At 42.3% G+C, this 25,913-nt stretch overlaps 1 protein-coding gene across 1 annotated transcript; it reads left to right on the forward strand.

Annotated features, from left to right (window-relative positions):
- The first annotated feature begins 3 nt into the window (after nt 1–3).
- On the forward strand, nt 4–24,377 carry polr3f (polymerase (RNA) III (DNA directed) polypeptide F). The gene is made up of 9 exons (XM_073051560.1): nt 4–236; nt 1,548–1,665; nt 3,637–3,704; nt 6,339–6,406; nt 13,290–13,402; nt 15,310–15,453; nt 16,422–16,529; nt 19,165–19,356; nt 20,885–24,377. Exons 1-9 carry the CDS (start codon nt 181–183, stop codon nt 20,960–20,962), a joined length of 945 nt encoding a protein of 314 aa, XP_072907661.1. The 5' UTR covers nt 4–180; the 3' UTR covers nt 20,963–24,377.
- The last annotated feature ends 1,536 nt before the right edge of the window (nt 24,378–25,913 follow it).

Genomic DNA, 25,913 nt, shown 5'->3' on the forward strand with positions numbered 1-25,913 from the left:
CCCCTCGGCCGCCGGGAGCCAACAGGACAGCAGGGGAGATGTGCGTGGACCCCGGCCGGGGAGGCAGATTGGTCCGTGAGCGGATGAACGGAGCATCTCCAGAGCAGCCCTAGAGGCGGCTTCCAGCCGCAGTCCCGGCCCGGACAAGCTCCACTCCTCCGGCGCCCAATCCGTCAAACCATGGCAGACGTCAAAGTCAAGCAAGAAGTTCCAGATCCGGTGGCGCTGGAAAACAGGTGAAAAAGTTTGCTTTTGTGTGAACAACTCACTCGGGGGAGAAGCCGGCACCCATTAATTAAGGCTTGTGCTGACAGAGGTAGACATCAGCTCATAATGCAATTTGAGTGAGATATTGTCGTGAGTTTGGGGTGAATTTCACCTTGTGACATACTACAGAACCCAGCAATGGTCTTCGACAGGCTTCTCTCACTAGTACATAATTGAGTATTCTTAATAAGACGACTTGCATTTACATTTTGCACTTATGACCTGTTTCTATGCGGGAATAGCAAAGGTTTGGCGTTAATGTAGCATTTGATACCAAGTGCCCCTCTGACAGGTAAGTCCCATTAACCCACCTTTATCTCCTTATAGTTGAGTAAAACTCCATTACTATGGCATGCGTGACACTTTGATGCTGATCTCGTCTATTTTCTGGACTACTGCATATTATTGTTAATAGTAACCCAAAATGCACATAATCCGAAGCAAGATGCTGGAGGAACTCAGCAGGTCAGTCATCATCGATGAACAGTTGGTGTTTCAGGTGGAGTCCCTTCTTTAGGGTACATATAATTCACTTTTTTAGTTATGACAAGTTTTCCGTGAGTTTCAAGGGAGTGCAGAATCCAGAGCCTGGTATGTCCCAGGGAACAGAGGAATCGGCACTCGGCATGCCAGGTTCCTGATTATTGGGGATTGAAAGTCTGCTCTTTGGTTTATAGATGTGTCCTGTTCAGAGCTGATCCAACGTTGGTCTCGATCTGATTTCCTGGCCTAGTAATAATTGCCAACCGGCATAGATTGTGGACAGACGGGATCTGTTTCCCAGGGTTGAAGTGTGTAATACCAGAGGGCATGAATTTAAGGTGGAAGGGGCAAGTTCAAAGGCGATGTGAGGTGTAAATTTTTTTACACAGGGTGGTGCGTAACTGGAATGTGCTGTCTGGGGTGGTGGAGAAGGCAGATACATTTGGGCCTATTAAGATTCGTTTAGATAGGCACATAAATGTGAGAAAAATGGAAGGATGTGGACAATGTGTAGGCAGAAGGGATTAGTTTAGTTAACAATTTGATTAATTTAATTGGTTTGGCACAGTATTATGGGCCAAAGAGCCTGTTTCTATACTGTTCTATCTCTGTTTTCCTTCCTATTTTTGCCATGTACTATAAACTGACTACCGTACTTTCCATCATGTGAGTTTGTGATGGTTCAGTATCGACTGGTTTTGTTGCGATTTCTAGAACACATCTAATGATGCCTTGACATTTGGATGAGAATGAATCCTCCTGTCTGATTATTTTTTTCCTATTCTCTTCTCACACAGGATTTTGGAACTCTGCCAGCAGTTTCCACAAGGGATCACAGACCAGGTTATTCAGAATGACATGCCGCAGGTGGAGCCACAGAAGAGAGCAATGGTTATCAACAGGCTTCTCTCAATAGTAGGTCATTTAATGTTCGTAATAGAGCTTCTTGTGTTTCTGTTTTGTATTTATGATCTTGGGCCTCTCAGTTGGTAAAGTGATTTTGAACTGTAGAATTGCAGCAGCCAGTTGGTATACAGCAAGACATTGCAAACAGCAACAGTGTTGATAGCTGTACAAACAGGTGCTGGTTAGGAATGAATGGAGCCACGGATTTCTCCTTTTCTTCTGTATGATCTTCACACCCACTAGAGAGGGCAGGCATGGCTGCGTTTCTATCTCATCTGAAAGATGGTGGCTCAGCATTGGCTTGGTATTGCACTGGGGAGTTAGCACTGATTGTGGGTTTCAGTCGCTGGAGAGAAACGTGGAACTGCGTACACCTTGAAACTCTCTGGCTGGCATCCTTGGATACTGATACTGGACCGCTGAAAGTCTGCAAGGAGCTGATATCCATTTCTACAATCAGCTCGTTTAATGTTTATAATTGTGTCCAGCTGTTTCTCTGCTGTTGTTACTTCCAACGGAATATTGGGAAATCGGGAAGACTGACACAATTGTCCATGTTATAAGTATCACCCTTCTTCCTTGATTACTGGGAACTTTGATGTTGCATTTGAACAAGAGCAATCATCAGTAAGACTGTCTCCTTTTGGGTAATAGGGTCTGACTCTGGCACTAACTTAGCTCTTCTGCTGAAACATTCATCCGTATCTTTTTAACCTCTTTTTTTTTAAGATTCTGATATTTTTCCTGCTAACATTCCCCCAACCTCCCTCTTCCTCCAGTAGCCAAAATAATCCAAAGCCCTCTCTGCAGATCATGCCAATTCCTGTCCATCTACCACACTCTGCTTACTTGCTGGTTTCCACTTGGACATCTCAATGCTCCCACCCCTCCCCATCTCTAATGCCCCCCAGCCTTGCAAGTAGAGAAAGACATTCAGTTCTGATCTCTTGAACATACCTGATTTTAGTCATTGCAACTTTAGCACTCTGTAGATCTCTCCATCTCCTCAAAGCTTTAGATGTGCATCCTAACGTGCTCATGCTGATCACCGTGTGGTGTGGAAGCCGCACCAGGACAGGCGATAGGAGAACTCCACGACCGGTGGTTAAGTGGCCCACTGGAACCAGCCTGCCCGATATCAAGGACATATATACCAGAAAGGTTGTGGAAAAAGACCAGCAACATCGTGAAGGATCCCATCCACCTTGCTCATGGACTGTTCATGGACTTCCATCGGGGAAGAGGATACATGGCATCCATGCCAGGACCACTCAGAAATAGTCACTCTCCCCCCAGGTCGTCAGACTGATGAACCCTCCATCCCACCACCACAACGTACACATCACCCAGCGTCACTTCTCATGCATACAGTCAGTCTCTGTATAGAGGAGTTACTTGTACACTTTTTTATAGGACTGCTTTTGTAATTGTAATTGTTGTAGTTTTTTTTGTTTTTAAGCTTATTTTTATGCTTAAACTTGTATAATGAGGAATGACAATAAATAACTTGAATTTTAAGTAATATCTTATATAATATCAAGTTCTAAGAAGCATTTTATTACTATATATGTATGTTTTTGTAAACTCTGTGCAGTCTTTGAGACAAGTCTCCAGTGAAGCACCTCAGAATGTTCCATTGCACTTTGTAAATACATGCTTTGTTGAAAGTCTGTGGCCTTTGTAGTTAAGCATTGTGTTCCCAGATGCCTAATCCAACACCGGAGTGCAGTGCATTTCGAATCATTTGTGTGATGGCTCTTCTTTCTTTTTGAAGCCTTAATCTGTCTGGTATGGTTAGGTGGGTTGAGGGATGGGTATGCAGAAGTACTTTGTCATTTAGTTTTCAGAGCGCGATTTGCCAATAGCATGTGAGATCTGTAATGTTTGCTGAAAACTTTAATTATATTGATGTAACTTTGGAATGTTCATCACTTTTTAAGTGGGGAGGCTGACAAAATAACTGTTGCTGACTCATTTCAGGGCCAGCTAGACCTGCTGAGGGGCACAGCTGGCCTCCTTTACCGCATCAAGGATTCGCAGTCTGCAAGGTGAGACCTTTCCCATTTAATCTCAAGGAACAGGAAAGCACCAGCATTGCAACACTTGCTTTTAGACCTTTCTATAGTGGAGCACATACACACACAGCGGGAAGCCATTCCAGTCTTTGGTTTTGCACTACTATTCTGACAGATTCTGATTAATGCATCTCTTGACTCAATTATTTTGCCTTGTAAACAATGTTGGCATGTTCTTTCATTTATTCTTTTTCCATTGCTGGCCTTTTGCCCATCCCTAATTGCCCTCAGTATGGTGGATGTCTTTCACGGGCATTAAAGTCACCCTCGTGGTGGGTGGCATGTAGTCCAGATTGGAGAAGAGTGGCACATTTCCTTCCATGAAGGACCAGTAAACAGGGAGGGGTTTTGCTGCAGTGCTGTCATGGTGGGATTTGAATTTGGGTCTCTGGATGATCAATCCCAGTCGCTGCACCACTGGTCCAATAATTTAACCAATGTGCCGTTACATAGAACACTACAGGCTCTTCAGCCCATAATGTTGTGCCGACCCTATAACCTACATCTAAAATCACCTAACCCTTCCTTCCCACATAAACACTCCATTTTCCTATCATCCCTGTGCCTGTCTTAAGAGTCTCTTAAATGTCTCTAATGTATTTGCCTCTACCACCACCCCTGGTAACACGTTCCACACACCCACCTCTCTGTGTAAAGAACTTACCCCTGTCATCCCCCCATACTTTCCTCCAGTCACCTTATCATTATGCCCCCTTGTATTAGCCATTTCTGCCTTGGGAATAAGTTTCTGGCTGTCCACTCAGTCTTTGCCTCTTACGATCTTGCACACCTAGTCACCTCTCATCCTCCTTTGCCCCAACGAGAAAAGCCCTAGCTTGCTCAAACATGAGCATGAATGCGAGGATAATTAGAGGTGGGGAGGGTGAGCTGAGATATTGTTCATCAGATTTTTCCTTGCTTCACCAATACAGGGTTAAAAGGGAAAATTTAGGATAGATACCATAAGGAATGTCATTGTACGGATTGAAAAACACAGTTGAATGTCTAATGTTCTAAATGTTCTGTGTTCTTTGTCCGATGAATTGGCGGAATGCAATTTGAGGCCAACTGCTGGTTCTATTTACCAGAGAGCCTATGAATGGAATGAGCTGTTCAATTGGTACTCAGGAGTCATGAAACTCAGTGGATTTTTTCAGGAAAAATTGCTGCCCTCAGTAAATAATTTATGTTCTTATTTCACACCAAAGTAATTCTGTTTTTTTTAATGGAAACTCTAGTGAACACCAGACCTTTGAAAGGTTACCTTTATTTGTCACATTGAAACATACGGCAAAATGCATCATTTGTATCAAATCAAATCAGTGGAAGGTTTTGCTGGGTAGCCCACAAGTGTCACCACGCTTCCAGTGCCAATACACCCACACCCGGCCCACAGCTCATAACTTCGGAAGGTGGGAGGAAACCAGAGCACACAGAGGAAATCCATGTAGTCACTGGGAGAATGTACAAACTCCTTATAGACTGCGGCAGGAACTGCACCCTGATTGCTGATCACTGCCACTGTAAAGCAATGTGCTAACCACTACACTACCGTACCTCGAATTCTGTGCCCGTGTCGGAGGAAATCCCTCCACTGCCTTTACCAGCTGGGAACCAAACCCTTTGTCCAACAAGTCCGTGCTGATTTTCAAGCCATCCTATTTTAGTCTCCGCACGTTCCTCACCAGTCTGCTTTTCAGACAGGCACACTTCATTTTCTCAAGTATGTGGACCCCAGTCCCCCTCCATCACAGGTCCTCCGTGCTTCCCCGTTGCACCGTTCACAGGATTCCCCAGTGATTTTGATTCCTTTTCAATTGTAGCATTGCGGCTACATTCACAATATCAATTACCATGAAATCTCAAAATACTTGTTCCTCTCTGCCCTCCTGTCTTATTCAGATTTAGAACCCACAGCTGGTATCAAGTGCTTTGCAGTTCAAACTGTTGTCTTTTAAAACAAAAAAATGTTGTGTCGGTCCTGGATTTGTGCCACAAAACAGTGATGTACCCAATATTATTTTTACTAGGTGATATTGAAGGGATAAAACCGAAACCTAAATTGAACAAATATCAGAAAGAATTCATAAAAATGTAGCCAAAAATGCTATTGCAGTTACTTGGAAATCGGATTCATACTTACGTATGGACTGTTGGAATAATGAAATTTTTAGCTGCATTCCACTTGAAAAATTACTTGTAATTTAAGAAATAAATATGACATATTTTTGAAAATTTGGCATCCTTACTTACAAAAGATAGGATTAAATATATAGGTCCTCTAAAGATAAAGTTATTAGCCATCTGGGGAAAGAAATAAATACATATATTAAAGCTATTTTGAATTCCATGGAGCATGTGGGGATCTTCCGATATCCAGGCAATCTTAAGGGGGGGGGAAGGGTTAAGGGGAGGGGGAGGACTGATATTACACTACATTATTCTATCATTCTATTCATTCTTTGTAACTATCTTAAAAATTGAATAAAAATATATATAATAACAGAACAGTGATGTGGCAATCTGAGGATTACTGATCCTTTTTGTTTTGGAAGACTTTTGATCTTAAATGCATGCTAGAATTTAAACATTTTTTTGTTGAATCAGCAAAATGAAGGGATCGGACAACCAAGAGAAGCTGGTTTATCAAATCATTGAAGATGCTGGGAATAAAGGTACGGTAACATCTTCAAATTCACAACCAACTCGGTAAAATCCCAAAGGGGCCACAGTCTGCTGTCATTGGAAAACTTCCTCCAGCTGAGTATTACGTGTGGGGAGCCCGGCTGCCTGAGATCAAGACCCAAGGGCACTAGCCGTGAAGGTTTTCCGGAGGGTTATCATTCTTCAATTTCTGTATAGGACCTCCTTGGGTTTCAAACACCTGACCTATGGACACCTTGTACTCACGATCAGGGCTTTGAGAAACCAGCGAAATGGATTTTCCAGCTGCAGTGATATTACAGGCATCTTCTACTGGGTGGGCATGGGACATTTCGGTAATGTCTTCTCTTCCCACACATCCTCTCCTTCCTTCCCACCAGCCCACTTCTCCTCCCCCCTCCCCCCCCGAGTTTGAGTCATTGACTAACATAAAAGTACAGAACAGAAACAGGCCCTTTGGCCCATCTTGTCCATGCCGAAATCATTTAAACTGCTTACCTCCATTAACCTGCACCGGGACCGTAGCCCTCCATATCCCTGCTATCCATGTACATATCCAAACGTCTCTCAAACATTGAAATTGAGCTTGTATGCACTCTCACGACCTTCTAAGTGAAGTTTCCCCTCATGTTCCCCTTAAACTTCTCGCCTTTCACCCTTGACCTCTGGATGTAATCTCACCCATCCTCAGTGGGGAAAGCCTGCTTGTATTTACCCTAGCTATATCCCTCATAATATTGTATACCTCTATCAAATCTCCTCTCAATCTTCTACATTCTAAAGGATACAGTCCTAATCTATTCAATCCCTCCTTTTAACTCAGGTCCTCTAGACCCGGAAACATTCTTGTAAATTTTCTCTATTTTTTCAACCTGATTTACATCTTCCCTATAGGTAGGTGACCAAAACTTGCACACAATACTCCAATTTAGGCCTCACCAATGTCTTATACAACTTCAACATAACATCTCATCTCCTGTATTCAGTATTTTGATTTATGAAGGCCAGTGTGCGAAAAGCTTTCTTTACAACCCTATCTACCTGTGATGCCACTTTCAATGAATTACACACTAGTATTCCCAGATCCCTTTGTCCTACACACTCCTCAGTGCCCTACTGTTCACTGTGTAAGACCCACTCTGGTTGATCCTACTGAAGTGCAAAATGTCGCACTTGTCTGCATTGAATTCCATCTGCTGTTTTTCAACCCATTTTTTCAGCTGATGCAAATCTCTGTGCAAGCCATGATAGCCTTTCTCACTGTCCACTACACCCCCAAATTCAGTGTCATCCACAAATTTGCTGATCCAGTTAAGCACATTATCATCCGGATCATTGATGCAGATGTCAAACAACAAAGGGCCCAGGACCGATGTCTGCAGCACACCAGTCAGAGAGGCAACCCTAAATCAGCACTCTCTGGCTTCTCCCACAAAGCCGATGTCCAACCCAATTTACTACCTCATCCTGAATGCTGAGTGACTGAACCTTCCTGACCAACCTCCCATGTGGACCTTGTCAAATGCCCTCACTGAAGTCCACGTAGACAACATCCACTGCCTTGCCTCCATCCACTTTCATGGTAACATCCTCAAAAAACTATAAGATTGGTTAGATGTGACCTGCCATGCTGGCTATCCCTAATTAGTCCATGTCTATCCTTCCAATAAGTTTTTAGAATACTTTGCAATAACTTTCCCATACTGATGTCAGACTCAACGCTCTATAGTTTCTGTTTGGAGCCTTTTTTAAACAGTGGAACAACATTGGCTGTCCTCCAATCCTCTGGTACCTCTCCCGTCTGCTAGGGCCCCGGCAATTTCTGCACTTGACTCCCACAGGGATTGAGGGACTCAGGTCCTGGGGATTTAACCACTCTGATTTACCTCAGGGTAGCAAACCCCTCCTCCTCTGTAATCTGTACAGGGTCCATGAAGTTGATGCTGCTTTGCCTCACCTCTACAGACTCTGTATCCATTTCCCGAGGAAATACAGATGCAAAGAATTCATTTAAGATCTCTCCCATTGGTTTTGGCTCTACACATGGATTACCATCCTGGTCTTCCAGAGGATCAATTTTGTCCCTTGCAATACTTTTGCTCTTAACATACCTGTAGAATCCCTTGGGATTCTCCTTCACCTTGTCTGCTAGGGCAACCTCATGCCTTATTGTAGCCCTCCTGATTTCTTTCTTGGGTGTTCTCTTGCATTTCTTACACTCCATAAGCACCTCATTTGTTCCTACCTGCCTATACCTGCTATGCACATCCTTTTTTCTCTTAACCAGGGCATCAACATCTCTTGAAAACCAAGGTTTCCTACACTTGTTATCTTTACCTTTTATCTGACAGGCACATACAAGTGTGGTACTCTCAAAATTCCACTTTTGAAGCCTTCCCACATTCCAAGTATACCTTTGCCAGTAAACAGCCCGTCCCAATCCACACTTGCCAGATCATTTCTGATACCATCAAAATTTACCTTTCTCCAGTTTAGAATCTCAACCCGTGGACCAGACCTATCTTTTGGCATATTTACTTTGAAACTAATGGCATTGTAGTCACTGGATGCAAAGTGATCTCCTACACAAACTTCTGTCACCTGTCCTGCCTCATTCCCCAATAGCAGATCCAGTATTACATGTTCTTTCATTGGGAGTTCTATGTACTGTTGAAGGAACGTTTCCTGAAAACATTTGATAAGCTCTATGCCATCTCGTTCTTTTACAGCTTGGGATTTCCAGCCAAAATGTGGAAATTTAGAATCACCTACTATAACAACCTTATGTTTCTTGCAACAGTCTGTTCCTCTAAATCCCTCAGTCTGCTGGGTGTTCTGTAATATAGCCCATTAACGTGGTCATACCTTTCTTATTTCTCAGTTCCAGTGACTTTGAGGTGTTACCTACATGCGTCTCCACAACCTCGCAACTAACTGTTTTGGCACCCTGGTTCCCATCCCTCAGCTACTCTAGTTAAAACCCCACATGCAGCTTTAACAAACCTTCCTGATAGGATATTTGTGCCCCTCTAGTCCAGGTGCAAACTGTCTCTTCTGTGCAGGTCCCACCTTCCCTGGAAGAGCGCCCAGTGATCCAAAACTCTTAAGCCCTCCCTTCTACACCAATTCCTTAGGCACATATTAAGCTGTATACTCTTCCTAGTTCTGGCCTCACTAGCAAGTGGCACGGGTAGCAATCCTGAGATCACAACCCTGAAGTTCCTGTCCTTTAGCTTAGCTATGGCAGGTGAGCAGAACTAAGAGCACTGAGCAGACTTACTTGCTCCCTCACTGAAACAGTGAGGTCAGCTATTGGCCACTCTCCCTCCATCTGCTCATTCTGCTGTCACAGCTGTTTCTGTGACCCTCTCCTACCCACAACGTACCTGTGCTTGATGTACAAACACCCCTCAGGAATGCACACCTGTTGTAACCTAAGGAATGTACCTGGGAGAACTTGCTGTTCAGTTTCATTCCTGAGAGATTGTCTCAGGCTGTAAGGCATTTTAGAATAGTCCCACTGCAGATTACACCTGTCTCCCACTTATGATGGTTAGAAAAAGAATGGAGGGAATGTTTCAAGATATCATCTCTTTGATCAGCCTCGCCCTTCTCAAACTTACTAGCCCAATTTCAGAGTGTGTGTTTTCATTTGTTGCGTTTGGGAGCCAAGCTAAGTGCTTCCAGTATTGTTGGTTTTGTTTTGGTTATTAGAAAAGCTGAGCAGTTCAAGCAGGAAAGAGAAATGGTCAATGGTTTGTGTCTGCAACCCTTCACCAGAACCAAAGAAGGGCACAAGTTAGTTTTCATGAAGTGATGGTAAGTCTCTGTAGAATCAAGGGAGAATTTACAATAAGATAAATCGAGGCTCAAAACACTGCAATAACTAATCTGGAGCAAAAGAATGAACTGCTGGAGGAAACCAGCAGGTCAGGAAGCATCTGTGAAGGCAGAGGACTGATGGCTTCAGGTCAGGAACCTGCATCAGGTTTGAGTGTGTGAAGGAGTGATGGCCAGTGTGACAGGCAGGGGCTGGCAGGTGAGAGGTAGAACCAGGAGAAGTGGGGAGTGGGCGGTGGGGGGGATTGATAGGCAGATTGAGTTAATGGCGGAGGGGGGAGGTGGTAGAGGCAGCTGGAAAGCTGTATGTGGAGACAAAAGGAAACTGGAGATTCTGGAATCTGATGAGGGAACCAGACAGCCTGGGTGAATCAAGAGAGAAAAGAACATAGCTTGCATGTTACCAGATTAGTTAAAATGGCTGAGCAACACACACACAAAATGCTGGAGGAACTCAGCAAGTCAGATAGCATCTACGGAGAGGATTAAGCAGCAGGACTGTTTATTTTCCTGTGCAGATGCTGCCTGACTTGCTAAGTTCCTTCAGTATTTTGCATGTGTTGCTCAAAGTTTCCAGCAAAGTTTCTTGCGTCCATGTAGTTAGTGGCAGCAGCACATTAAGTTACTAGACCTGTGTATTAAGTCGGGTAGGGACCCGCCCAGCAGAGCTTTGTGCTCCTTGCTATTTGGAGGTTGCAGACACTTCAGCCTCTGTGTACCATTGAAGAGAGGATGAGTTATTGAATTGGTGCCTAGGGTGTCAATCACATATGTGCAGGATGTCACTGAGTATTCATGGAATATATTCTATAGCTGTCCTGATACCTGTTTTGGATCCCAGAAAGTCTTGGCTGAACTGATCTCCTGTGGCATTGCTGATGAATATCAAGATTCAAGTTTATTTATCATGTGTACATTGAAACATACAGTGAAAAGTGCCCTTTTGCGTTAATAACCAACACACCTAAGCGTGTGCTGGGGACAGCCCCTGAGTGTCAGTGCACGTTCTGGCACCAACATGGCATTCCCACAATGCTCGGTAGAATAGCAAAACAAGCCCTGGTTCCTCCAACACACTCAGTCCTCTAATCCCTAGAAGGCTATCTTTTTCGGTCTCCAGACTCCATCGCATTCAGACTCTCAGACACTGGTTCTTCAACTACCCCAGTGAACTTGCAGAGATTTGCTGACCAGAGCTCCACTCAGGGACCTGGACTTCCATACTCCTTAATCGACCTCCATCAACCCCAGGACCACTGATCATCAAACTCCAGGCCTTGAACTTTGGACTCGCTGATGCCGGGACCCTGAACACTAGGCCTTGAGCTCTAGTCTCACCGATTCGCGAACGTGGGGTTATCGGACCTCATTGCCCCTGCTCGCACAGATCTCCAACTCTGAAGCTCACCGCCAACTCGCTGACCTGGTTTTTGTTGGAGATGCCATTTAATGGCAAATATTAAACATCCTGACTGATCCTTGGGCCATAATTGTTCAAAGGGGCATTCAGGGTGGCAGAGAGAACCTCAAAGCATGCATCGGGAGCACAGAGGCGCAGAGAAAGGGGTAGAACATCTCACAAACCACTAGCCCCATCATTCACCACCTTGTACATCTGTGAGAGACTGTGGTTCCCATATTGACCACATTGGCCAGCATGGAATCCTCAAAGCTGTCATTGAAGTAAGTCACCCTTGATCCCGAGAGCTGCAAGAACAATGAATGTTGACAATGTGTTTATAAACAACTTAATTGTTTACTGAAATAGAACACATTAGCAAACGTCTCCACTTCTGGTCTTTTATAGCGGGAAAGTCTTTGATGAAGCAGCTGAAGGGGATTGGGCACAGGCCTGAGGAGCAGGAGGAGATTGAGTTTCAGTAATCACAAGCATTATCTAATTTCAGTGCAGAACCTCACCCCTGTAAACCCTTGACCGTGGTCAGAAGTTGCACTGATGTCAAGCCCAATCACTTTCACCTTACTTGGAATCCTATTTGTATTTTCTCTCTGCATCGAGGTCTGGAGCTGGGTGATTCTCCTAGCCTTGAGCTAACTGCATGTCCGTAAGTTGTTGGTGTGTGGTGATAGCTTTTCAGCACTTTTAATGAACCAGTCCCACAAAGGATTGAGGACATTCTGATGGTGTACAGAAGCTGTTTGCAAAGGATTGTGCCTGGTTGTGTGGCAGTGACGTACCTGAGAGACTTTCCACATTGTCAGATGTTGTAGCTGTGTTGGTGAAGTTTGGCTCAGAGTATGGCTAATTCTACAGGCAGGACAAGTGTTCGGCACAGAAATTGGGACTTGGTCAGGACATGGCTGTGTCCAGCACATTTGGCCACATGGAATAAATAGAATTGGCTGGAATCTGACCTTGCAGGGTGAGAGGAAGCTAAATCACCAATGTTCTCTGCAGTTATTGTGGAGTTGCCTTGCCATGTTAAATGAGTTGTTTGTCCATCACCATTTCTGGGATTTCTAAGCATCAGTTTGATTTCATTTCAATACTGCTTCCACTATTTTAGTGTTAGGTTGAGGCTTCACTAAAGTTGGCACTACATTTGGGTATTCTGCTCCCACAGAAGCTCACTGGTCTCCTGACTTGATGGTGCTGGTAGAGTTGGGGTTATGTGAGCTCACATGGCTGTGCATTGTGGGAGAGCTCCGTGATGACCTGCAGTTTCCTTTCGAAGCCCAGTTTTGAGCTGTCAGCTCTACTGTTCTCACATTTGTGTACTGATCTTGCAGTGTCATGGTCATCTTTTAGCGTGATGCCAATTAATGGGACCACAAAGATCCATTCCCAACCTGGGGTCCACGAAGTCTTGGTTGGGAACCCCTATACCAAGAGGTCCTCTTGCTCAAGTCTTTTGAGCGGGTCTTGAATTCACATCTCTGATACTGTTATTGCTAAGATACGGTTAATACCTTTTAAGAATTCATAACATGTCTAATAATAAAATACCTTTGATCTAAAATGGTAATGCTGGAAAATTACAAAGTGCTTAAAATTATATCTTGAGCCCAGTAAAATAAATGTTTATTTTGTAGGTATATGGAGCAGAGATATTCGATACAAAAGCAACCTTCCTCTAACGGAGATCAACAAAATTTTGAAGAACATGGAAAGCAAGAAACTAATAAAAGCTGTGAAGTCTGTTGCTGTGAGTATATTAATCCGGGTTTGGATAAAATACTCTCCCACCATCCCATCCCTCTCAGATCTCTCAACATGTACAGAAGGCATGATTTGACTGCACAGTGCAGCACTCCTTTACTTTTAGATGATGGGCTCGGGTCTGTGCTTACATGTTTCAGTTAAAGCAACACACAAAAATGCAGGAGAAACTCAGCAGGTCAGACAGCGTCCGTGGAAATGAACAAACAATTGAAGTTTCAAGCTGAGACCCTTCCTCAGCACTGAAGCTTGCATGGCCACCTTCAAACTAGTGTTTTCATTCAGTATATTAAAAAATGGAATTACCTTTAATCAGTTTATACTTAACACATACACTCAGTGGCCACTTTATTAGGTACAGTTGTACTCCTCGTCAATACAAATGTCTAATCAGCCAACTCAATGGATAAAAGCATGCAGACATGGTCAAGAGGTTCAGTTGTTGTTCAGACCCAACATCAGAATAGGGATGAAATGTGATCGAAGTGACTTTGACCGAGGAATGATTGTTGGTGCCAGGTGGGATGGTTTGAGTATCTCAGAAACTACTGATCTCTTGGGATTTCACAGTTTCTGGACCTTACAGAGAACAGTGCGAAAAACAAAAATATCTAGTGAGTGGCAGTTCTGTGGCTGAAAATGCCTTGTTAATGAGAGGGGTCAGAGGAGAATGGCCAGACTGGTTCAAACTGACAGGAGGGTGACAATAGCTCAAATAACCATGAGTTATAACAGTGATGTGCAGAAGAGCATCTCTGAATGCACAACATGTCAAATCTTGAAGTGGATGGGTTACAGCAGCAGAAGACCACGAATATACACTCAGTGGCCACTTTTCAGCTCAGGAAACACCTGATAAAGTGGTTACTGAGTGTATGAAGCTTCCAATGACTTTTGTGAAAGCAATACAACTCCAGTAATTCAAAGTACAGAAACAGGCCAGTGTACTGTATCTATATCTATCTCATTAATCCCACTTTCCTCAAAGTCTTTTACTCTAAGTTCCTTTTTTTTGGAAAATTGTCCTTTTAATGTTGGGGAAATGTGAACTATGGGGAAGTAATTTCAATATATTTCCAAAAATATTTCATTATGGAGAAGCATTTAAAAATATTAACACTTGTACATTGGTTAAGGTGAGAGGCAATATTTTTCCAGATGGGATTTTGTCGTACAGACTAACGCCTGAAACACCAACTATGTTTTAAGTTCAGTCCATGATTTTCTCGATTGTTTTTCACTGCCTGTTAAAATTGGAGAGGAAATTTTCAGATTCCACCCCCCCAACTCCTTTTGAGTTCATTACTAACGTATCCTGTGCGTTTGGTTGGTGATCATCTTAGCATTTTGATGTCCCCGGACACCCAGGAGCAGCGATGCAGAAGGGGAATGGGCAGCACCCTTGGTGCTAACTGAGAGATCAGAAATGCAACCCCATGTCAGTAGGTTGTGAAATTGAGCTCGGGGGCAGTGGGGGGAAGAAAATCTTGTGATTTGTGACAGGCACCAGGAAACTGATCATAAAATCCACTGAATTATTCCAGCTGTGCCTTTCAAAAATGCAATCAGTCCAGCACATAATTTGTTTTAAATTTACTAATGTCTATGGATGTTGCTGGTAAGGCCATCAATTATTGTTGCTCCCTCTTCTGACTTAGGAGGAGGTGGTGTCGAAACGCCTTCTTCAATGGTTGCTTCCTTCTGGTGAGGTTGTATCCACAGTGCCATTAGCAAAGGAGCTCCAGTATTTAGACCTGTGACAAAGAACGGATGAAGATTTATTTTTGACTCTCAATGTTCTAAAGAGCTGCTAGCTTGAGGGATAAATGCCTGCTTTGGCAGTAATGAACTGGAGTCAAGAGTAAGTAAAACTCCTATCTTCCCTTATTCTAGGCATCGAAGAAGAAGGTGTACATGTTGTATAACTTGCAGCCAGACCGGTCTGTGACTGGTGGCGCTTGGTACAGTGACCAGGACTTCGAGTCCGAGTTTGTGGAAGTGTTGAACCAACAGTGCTTTAAGTTCTTACAAAATAAGGTAAAGGCTTTAAATTCTTACAGAATAAGCTGATGCTTCATAAGGCATTGTTCAGACCGCTCGGGAATATTGTGACCCTTATCTAAGAAAGGACGTGCTGGTATTGGAGAGGGTCCAGAGGAGATTCACAAGAATGACCTTGGGAATGATGGGGTTAGTGAGTGGGGAGTGTTTGATGGCTCTGGTCCTGTACTCACTGGAGTTTTGAAGAATGAAGGTAAGAATCTCATTGAAACATCTTGAATATTGAAAGGCCTAGATAGAGTGGACGTGGAGAGGATGGTCCCTAAAGTGAGGGAGTCTATGACCAGAGGGCAAAGCCTCAGAGTAGAAGGACATCCCTTTAGAGGAGGAATTGTTTTAGCCAGAGGGTAGTGAATCTGTGGAATTCATTGCCACAGACAGCTGTGGAGGCCAAGTCATTGGATGTATTTGAAGCTGAGGTTGATAGATTCTTCATTAGTAAGGTGTCAAAGGGTACGGGGAGAAGGCAGGAGAACGGGGTTGAGAGGGACAAATGATCAACCATGATTGAATGGCGATATAGCCTTGATGGGCCAAATGGCCTAATTCTGCTCCCATCCTGAGATGCTGTAATCTGTACTGTTTGGAGGGACAATAGACAGTAGGTGCAGGAGTAAGCCATTCGGCCTTTCTAGTCAGCACCGCCATTCACTGTGATCATGGCTGGGCATAACATAAGTCTATCCCCACAGTCTCTCAGATGTTTTTTTCTATGTACAGGATGTCCATCTAACCGAGGAAGGAACTGCATGATTGTCTGTAAATAATTATATATTTCTCCAATCCAGCAGTCCCACAATATCCAGTGTTTATTATAGGCTCATTTGTACTTGGGTGGTAATCAGTAATCACACACATTTACATTGCTGAAGTGAATGGTAATATTGAATATATATTTTAAAGCCTAATCCCTAATGAAGAAAGTAACCATGTGTTCCCTACAGGCAGAGGTGGCTCGGGAGAGTAAACAGAGTCCTATGGTTCAAAGGAACAGTTCGTTTGCTTCATCGCATGAAGTGTGGAAATACATCTGTGAATTGGGTATCAGCAAGGTACTAGAATTCTGTCGGTCTCTTTCCTTTAGACCTGTGAAGATGAGGTCGTCTTCAATGGTTGGATCTGTTGTGTAGCTAAAGTGATCAGTATTCAAAAGTGACATTTTTACCAAATACGGTGTCTTGAAACCACTTTACCCTGCTTTTTCCAGTTTCAGGATTAGTGAAGTTTGCAGATATTATTTTTTGCCCCATTGGTTATGACATTCAACATCCTCAACCAGTTCCTTTCCTCCCCTTTGTCTACAGACTAAATCTCATGTTCCCAGTCAACCTAAAATCGTGCCTTCCTGATTCATTATCTTAGAAATAACAAACAACAATTTCATCTCCTGTTCACATGTCCAGAGATCCCTCAGAGTTGCTATGCAAGTTGATAGGGTTGTTAAGAAGGGGTATGGTGTGTTGGTCTTTATTAGAGGATTGAGTTCAAGAGCTGTGAGGTAAAGTTGCAGCTCTTTAAAACACTGGTTACACCACATTTGGAATATTCAATTCTGGTCACCTCGCAGGAAGGATGTGAAAGTTTCAAGAGGGTGCAAAGGAGATTTATTATGTTACTGCTTGGACTGGAGAGCATGTTTTATGAAGATAGGTTGAGCAAACTAGGGCTTTTCTCTTTGGAGCGAAGAAGGATAAGAGATGACTTGATAGAGATGCGCAAGATGATAAGAGGCATAGATCAAGTGAATAGTCAGAGATTTTTCCCCCAGAGTGGAAATAGTTAATACAAGGGGGCTTAATTTTAAGGTGATAGGAGGTAAGTACAGGGGGAATGTCAGAGTTAATTTTTTTTTAAAACAGAGAGTGTGGTGGGTGCATGGAACGCCCTGCCAGGAGGGGTGGTGGTAGAGGCAGATACATTAGGGACACTTAAGAGACTCTTAGATAGGCACATGGACGATAGAAAAATGGAGGGCTGTGTAGGAGGGAAGGATTAGACTGATTTTAGAGTAGGTTAAAAGGTCAGCATAAAATCATGAGTCGAAGAATCTGTACTGTGCTGTAGTGTTCTATGTTTTGTCTTCAAGCTCACGCTGCCTTGACTCCTCGGCCATTGTTCCTCATTAAACCAAACTGTTGACAGTCCAGCTTCCATTTTTGGGTCCAAAGTTAGCAGAGTGTGAACATGAAAGATGGAGGTAAACCTTTCCTGCACATCCTTCTCAACCTATCTGTTGCCTTGATACAGTTAACCATTTACTGCTCGCTGGCACCACCACTGTTCTGGTCCAGTGGTGCTGCTCTGCTTGAGTGCATTTCTTGCCAATTAAAGTCCCCTCTCTTTTCTCATCTACAAATCAGCCCTTTGGAGATGCTTTTCAAATACAAAGGCACTCTTAAATGTCTCTTCAATCCCTTGGATGGAACTAGTTGAGATCTGATCGATGCACAGAAATTTCCTACAATTAGAAACAGGGGAAGGGGGTTGAAACCTTTTGTCACAGATTGCTTCTTGGGCTCCAGTTCCAATAAATTTGAACCAGGGCAGGGAGTTTGTGATTGCTGTCTCTCACAATCAACATTGTGGGAGAACATAATGCTGCTGTTGCTTTTCTGTAAGGGTTATGAATGTGTTTATAATATTGTAAATCTGCTGCCCTTCCGTGGCGATGTTAAAGGCTGTGACTGCACATTCTTCCCATCTAAAACAAGCCACTGGACTAGAAGATAAGACAACGTTTGGTTAATGTTGTTTATTAAGTCAGAGGCGGTATATAGTGCAGTGCTAATGAGATATTGCCACTAATTATATGTGGTAAACTGAGCAGTTCTGTGGGATCTATCACACTAATTACCGGTAGTTCTGCTGTTTGGTTACATTCTGTCATAACTGCAGAATGAGCACTTGCACATGGATACATATTTTAAATCTTGGCGAATACTTTTCTTCCCCTCTGCTTCTAATCATTCTCTCACAAATCTCATTAAATGATAGAATCCAAAAATGTTTTGAAGGCACTGCAGTACCGTTGAAGTGTAGCAGCAGAATTATGCACTCTAAGATCCCACTGACTGCAACAGATTACCAGATAATCTGCTCTATTGATTATGGTTGAGAAAGTTGCCCTGCTCTCTGAATTGGTGCACTGGGATATTATGCTTACCAGAGCGCAGATGGGGTATCCATCTGGTTTCCTCCAAAAGAAAATATTTCTGATGGTCCCGCAGTGCTTCACAGGAGTTATGCGCTAAAGGTTTGAGCGACCCTTCTTCATCTATCCTGATGAAGGATCTCAGCCTGAAATGTCGACTGTTTATTCTTCTCCAAAGATGCTGCCTGACTTGCTGAGTTTCTGCAGCATTTTATGTGTGTGGTGCTGTGGATATACAGCACCTGCAAAATCTCATGTGTACTGAAGTCCCTGAAATGGACCTTCGATCTGGCTTCTGCCGACATTTGGTTTTGTAGCTTGCTGCTCTAGCAATGGGAAGAACTGGAATATTGGCCCTGTTTCTAAAGTCATGGTTGACTACTGTGAAGGATACAAAGGCCTGTTACTGAAACCATTCATGGGCTAGGCCAGACGGTAATCAGTTGTTGCTTCAAATTGTAGCCTGACATTTTTGTTCAGTTTGTTTCTTCTGTTGTTCAGTAAATGCATAACCACCAGGGCTCTTGCATTTTCAGGTGGAACTCTCAATGGAAGATATAGAAACTATTCTAAATACATTGATATATGATGGGAAAGTAGAGATGACGATTATAGCTGCAAAAGAAGGCACGGTCGGTAGCGTGGATGGACAAATGAAGCTGTATAAAGCAGTCAATCCCATCATCCAGCCCACTGGCCTGATGAGGACACCTTGTGGAATGTGCCCAGTGAGTGTGGCTTCTTTGGGATCAGTGAAGTATTGTTGTTTCATTTATATACATGGGAATTCATTACCTAGTCTCACGAGAGAAATGATTGAAGTTGAAGAGGACTTTTTTTTAATCAATATTGGTCATGACACCAGGATGATTTCTCCTGCCAATTTATGTTACCACTAAAGTGATTTAGGTAAAAACTTGAGAATATAATGTGAAAGTGGCCTAAAGGATTTCTGTGATTGATGGATTTCAGGAAATTATTCCCCCTTCACCCCCCCCCCCCCCCCCCCCCCCCGCCAGTTCTGGTTCTCTGTATTTGGGTTTACTTTAGTGCTTGTGTACAACGTACTGTGATTAATTCAATGGGTTGAACCCATGTCCGCCTTTCTCTGGCAACAATTCTGGCCCTACATTTGGGTCTAAACATTCAAACTTGCTGAACCGTTCTTCACTTAGTTTGAGTGTTTGTAGCTCTGTCAGCACTTAAAACCATACACCATCGTCTGGCAGCATTGCCTTGTTTCAGAGGAATACGACTGTCATATGTTTAGGACTCTAGGCTCCTAGATTTAGCCAAGGAATAAAGAGATTGCTGACAGAGGGCTCTCATGTCCACCTTCAGAGATTGCAAGATGGGCTCTGAGCTTGAATAACACCACAGCTTTCTGTTCCTGTTACTTCCTACTGGTTCAGTAGGTTGAAGAATGAATGGACTAGGGGGTGAATAGGGTATTTGGTCATTAATGCACTTTTTGAAGTTTGTCTTTTGCCCTGTAAGTGGGAAATAGTCTCAAACTCTAAGTTATAAACACATTTAGGACAACAGCAAGTGGTAACTTTGACATGGGGGGGGGGGGGGGTGGATATACCAGGAGCTTTGACAAAGAGTAATTGGAAAAAAACTGCTACTACAGTCAAGGTGACTGAAAGCTTGGAGGAGTGGAGATGGATGCCGAGGTTGTGGCTCTTACAGACTGAAAGCACTGTTGTTAGTATCGAAGCTAGAGTATTTATTGCTGTTTAGAGAGCTCATGGAGATTCTCAGTTTGTATTTACCCCATTCCCTATGTAGTTGGTCATTTCCGCTAAGTGGTTACATTCCGTCTAAATTATCCCTCAGCCTGCCTCCATTATGTGGCTCTCAGAAGGAGGCTAAGGCACCAAAAATCTGTAGGAGTCCTCCACCTCAAATAGTGAGGTCAGAATTTATTGCTCTGTATCTAAATTTTGTTTACGGCAGGAAGAAGTATGTGCAAATGGTAATTCCCAAAATACTTTGCCGGCATGTCATCCCATTAGATCCATTTCTTTGCTATTTACCCATAAAGATGTAAATATTTTACAAGTAAATCTGTTCGGCACTACAAAAGGTAGTTGTGCTTAACCTGTAAAGACACCGAGCAAACTGTTTTGAAGCTGGGGTCCCCTTCAAAATGACTCTGACCCCTCTGGTGATCTGTTGCTTCTACATATTGGTGTATTCTCTCTCTTACTCAGTTACAGACAGGAGCTCAGTTCCTCTTAATGTGTTTTCCAGGTATTTCACGATTGTCATGAAGGCGGGGACATCTCTCCTGCGACTTGTCTATACATGACAGAGTGGCTGGAGTTTTAACCAACATTGTAATAAAAAGAACATTAAAAACAATGTCAATAGAGCTGGACGATGGACCATGTAGATCTATGAACAGTGTATATGACAGGATTTGTATCAAGTCCATGGTACATAAGCAGCTCATTCAGTCCAATTGGTTTATGCTCTGTGAGCCACCTTTCAACTTCTCCAGCAGACACATCTTCCACTCTCTCAACTGATAACCATTATATGTATTGGAGTCAAGTCAAGAGTTCTGTGGGGGACAGATGTGCAGGTGGATGTGAGAAAATGCCAGAGAAATGTACTTGAATCTGTTTTTTTTTGTCTTTACATCTACCGGTACATTTCTTTCTTATCTACACAATTCTTGATTCAACAGTTTACTTGTAAAAAATATCTTGAAAATTTAATAAAATGTTTACTGTTATAAAGTACATAATTGTTTTTAAGACCACAACATTTGCTAGAGCACCTTTAAAGAAAAAGTAATAAGTTTTGATGGTTCATAGGAACACTGTCAGCCAAAATGGTACTGGGCCAATAATTGAGGCTGCGGCAAAGAATTTCATTGTGTTGAGAGAGGGGGGTTTTAGAGTACAAAGTCGGATCCATTGTGTCAATATAACTGAAGGTCTAGCTGTCAATATAGAGAAAAGGAAAATCTGAAATGCAGAAGTGGCCAAAATTGACTGGAAGAATGCAGAGCCGTGTGTGTCACCAATATAGGCTATTAAGCCAAAACGTTGTGTGTCACTATTTATATTGTACAAGACCAAGATGTGGCTTCAGACCACATGCCAAACAGTAATCCTTATACATCCTGTTCATTGGCAGGTAGGGTTTGTGCATGTTGTTAATCAAATTAGAGAAGAATTTGTAACTGGAATAAGAGGACCAAGCTACAAGAAGTTAATAGTCCCCAAGATCATTCTATAAATTAGAACTAATATTTTGTTACTGTTATTGTGAAAAACTTATCTAGTGATGGTTTAGACTTTAGAATGTACATTATTGGTTTCTAACAAACTTTTAATTGCAATTTAAGACCCTCTGCAGTTTCTCCCCACCCACCTTACCTCTCAATCATTTGTGATTTCTGCCTAGGAAGCAAAGATGAAGGCTACTATTAGTAGTGACAATTATGTTGAATTTATAGAAATCTTTGATACTGCACAATCATTTTAAGTATCCAACTTTCAGAACAGGCACTAAAGCAAAACCAGCTTGCCTTATTAATTATTTTAAAAAACATTTTATAAGAAGCAAAATGCTGCACTGTAAAGCAGATTAATATTGAGAATATGGATGGTAGCTTAGACCATATTTCAGAGTTATCACAAGTAAATTGAAACACAGTAAAGTGTGTCCTTTGCATTAACAACAAACACAGCTAAGGAGGTGCCAGGGACAGCCTGCAAATATCACCACACATTTCAACACCAGCATGACTACTGTGCTTGTCAGAAATACACAGAACACATCAAGCGACAAAGCAACAACAGAAAAACATGCCCCATTCCTCCCTCTCGCCAACGCACATATTTGCTGTAATAATTTGCTGGGGACAGAAATATGTCTACAATGTTATTGATCTGGGAGTCTATAATGAGTGCAGAATGTGGGAAACAAACCATAGATATTTGTACGTATATATAACATGCTCTGAAGGTTGCCAAAGTGTCAGCTGAATTATTTGCATCTCTATAGTATCTTAAAACAGCAGACTTTCATTATTCAATGCTAATTACGGGGCGGCACTTTAGCACAGCACTTGCTTCACAGACCGAGCTGTAAGATGGGGGTTCAATTCCCACCACTGTACGTTCTCTCCATAACCGAGTGGGTTTCTCCCATTTTTCCGAGACATACGGTTAGGGATAGGGAGCTGTGGGGATGCCGGAAGCATGGTATCTCTTGCAGGCTCCTGAGCACGTTTCTCGCTGATTTGATTGACAAACAACGCATTTCACTGTGTTTCGATGTACATGTGACAAAGTTACTTTTTAAGTTTATACTTGGATAACATAACCAGTTATCATTATGTGCAAGTCCTCATCAACATAGTGCTATCAACCCGGACTTATTTTTGCTCTCCCCAAAGTACAGATTCTCTTTGTTATGATCAAAAGAAAGATCTGCCAGTATACAGGTAAAATCAATTTTTATTTCGTTAAGTGGTTTAGCCATAAATATTGCATTAAAAACAGAGTTACAGCTGGTTGGGCAGCTTCTGTGAAAAGAGAAGCACTATCAATGTGTTAGCTCCAAGACACTTTGTTGCAAATGATAAAGAGTACTGTCCTGGACCTGAAATCTCAATTAGCTCTGATACCTTTTAGCGAATTGTCGCCATGCTCTCTGTAAAGGATAAGCATGAGGTCTTGTGAAGTTTCATACAGTTTTTGGAGAAACCAAAAGGACATAAATATAGGAATCAATAAATCCATTGTCATTTGGGCAAATGAGATTTATTATTAATATTGTACTTATTACCCTGTTTAAATAAAAGGATCTGCGGCTATTTAAATCTGATCACTTCAGAGGGGATCTCAAACATACTTGTGTATGTGAATGGGGTTGAGAGAAATAATAAATCAGCCATGATGGAATTTTAGAACAGACTTTATGGGCCAAGTGGCCCAACCGTGTTGTTCTGTCTTTTGTTATTAATGTGTTCAATGATTATGGAATGGAAAGCACACTTGTGCTAGCCTCACTACTCAGCCCCTTTATTTTTCTTTTGTGATATCAATCTCCATGATAATCATCAGAAAATCTCCCTGCTCCTCAGCAGATTAATTTCACAGATCAACATGGACTGTATTATCACACACTTTCCATGTTGTGGACTTGTGGAAGAGCTAAATACCCTCTTCCTGTGACTTCTATATAGAGATCTCAATTCTTCCATTTCTGGCCACTTCTGCATCTCAGAAAAATATGGAATAAGATGTACTACTTGGATTAGTCTAGAACCTTGTGAGGAGTTTTACATGAACCGAAACATAAAAGAGGCAGAGGAGTTAAACTACAGCAGAAGCTGGTAACCCATTAATGTCAAAAAATACATTGGATGGAATTAATGTAGCTGGACGAGATGGTGTCCATCATTACGGATCCCTACTATCAGGATGTGCCCTTTTCTCATTGTTACCATCGGGAAGAAGGTCCAGGAGCCTGAAGGCACACACTCAGTGAGTCAGGAACAGCTTCTTCTCCTCTGCCATCCGATTCCTAAATGGACGTTGTACCCATGATCACTACCTTATTATTTCTGATTTTTTGCACTACTTATTTTAACAACTATTTATTAGACGTGTATACTCAATGTAATTAAGTGTTTTTCTCTATATTTATTCATCATTGTACAGCTGTTGTAAAGTTAGTAAATTTCACAACATAAGCCAGTGATATTAAACCTGATTCTGATAAATTCAGCAATAATGGATGCATTAATTACATTCTTTCAGCAATCATTAGATTCTGAAGAGATACACTGTATCATGGCATTACAGAGGGTTTTGTTCTTCGAAACCTATCCATAAAGCAAATTCTTTAATTCCCCCCACTGAATCCCAAGTTATAAGAGGGTGCATTCTACAGGATTTTTTCTTCAATAAAAGTAATAGCAACACATAAATATAGGCAGACATTTTTAAATGCATATTAAATCAGTAATTTAAGAATATTACTTGCAATAAATGATAGTGGTTCACAAAAACAGGTAAGTACTAACCAGAGACGTTGTGGAGTGTTGCGTGGTGGAACAGAGTTAGGGAGAGGGAGGCTCTGATTTTAAGACAAGGAATGCATCAAGAGTTGACTGCTGTTTGCGACGTAATTTTTCCTTGTACATTTCCCTGTAACAGCTCATAGCGTCTTGCAGTAAGCGGCCAACCCTTAGACTACGTTCTCGGTTTGGGTCATTCACACTAAGGATATGCACAACCTGATCAACATATGATAAGGCATCTGAAAGGTGGTTTGTCATTATTTGAAGAGGGACGGGTGGTGTTTCTATCATATCAATTTCTTGTGAAGCCTGCTCTTGCTCCAACAACATGAGGTCGTCATCTGACAAATAATCTTCATAAGAATCCAAGAGGTGAATCACATCTCCTTCGACAACGTCTTCAAATCCAGCCTCATTTGCTAGTTCTACTATGTCTCTAGTAACCTTTTCTGCCGATTCTGCTGGTGGAAAGCCACTAAAGTTGTTGATGCACTCTGGCCAAATGTTTTTCCAGGCACCATTCATTGTAGAAACTTTCACTTCATCCCATGACTCAGCAATGTTATCTATTGCATTCAAAATGTTAAAGCTTTTCCAAAATTCCCGAACTGTTGGCTTACCTTCTCCATTAGTTGCATAAGTCAATTGCTTAAAAGTTTTTCTTAAATAATATCTTTTGAAAGTTGCTATTACACCTTGATCCATTGGTTGTAATAAGGCTGCTGTGTTGATGGACAAGTACTCAACTCGCACACTATTCGAAAGATCATTTAAATTCAATGGGTGGCTAGGAGTGTTATCCAAAATGAGCAGTGCTTTGTTGGAAAGGTGATGTTTGGCACAGTACTTTTCTACAGCTGGACAGAAATAGTTGATAAACCAGTCATGAAAAATAGTCACAGTTATCCAGGCTTTGCTGTTTGAGTGCCAAATCACTGGTAGGTTAGGTTTTGCATAACCCTTGAGAGCTCTGGGATTCTCACAGCTGTACACTAAAAGGGGCTTTAACTTAAAATCACCAGCAGCATTGCCTCCTACAAGTAGAGTCAGGCGATCATTGGAAGCTTTAAAGCCAGGGATGGCCTTCTCTTCTTTTGAAATATATGTTCTGTCAGGCAAGCGTTTCCAAAAAAGACCCATTTCGCCTATATTAAATACCTGTTCTGGCATGTAAGCTCCTTCATCAATTACCTTCTTCAGTTCACTTGGATAATTTATTGCAGTATTGGCAACAGC

The sequence above is a fragment of the Hemitrygon akajei genome, chromosome 7 (genome assembly GCF_048418815.1).
Source record: "Hemitrygon akajei chromosome 7, sHemAka1.3, whole genome shotgun sequence".
Taxonomy (NCBI): Eukaryota; Metazoa; Chordata; class Chondrichthyes; order Myliobatiformes; family Dasyatidae; genus Hemitrygon; species Hemitrygon akajei.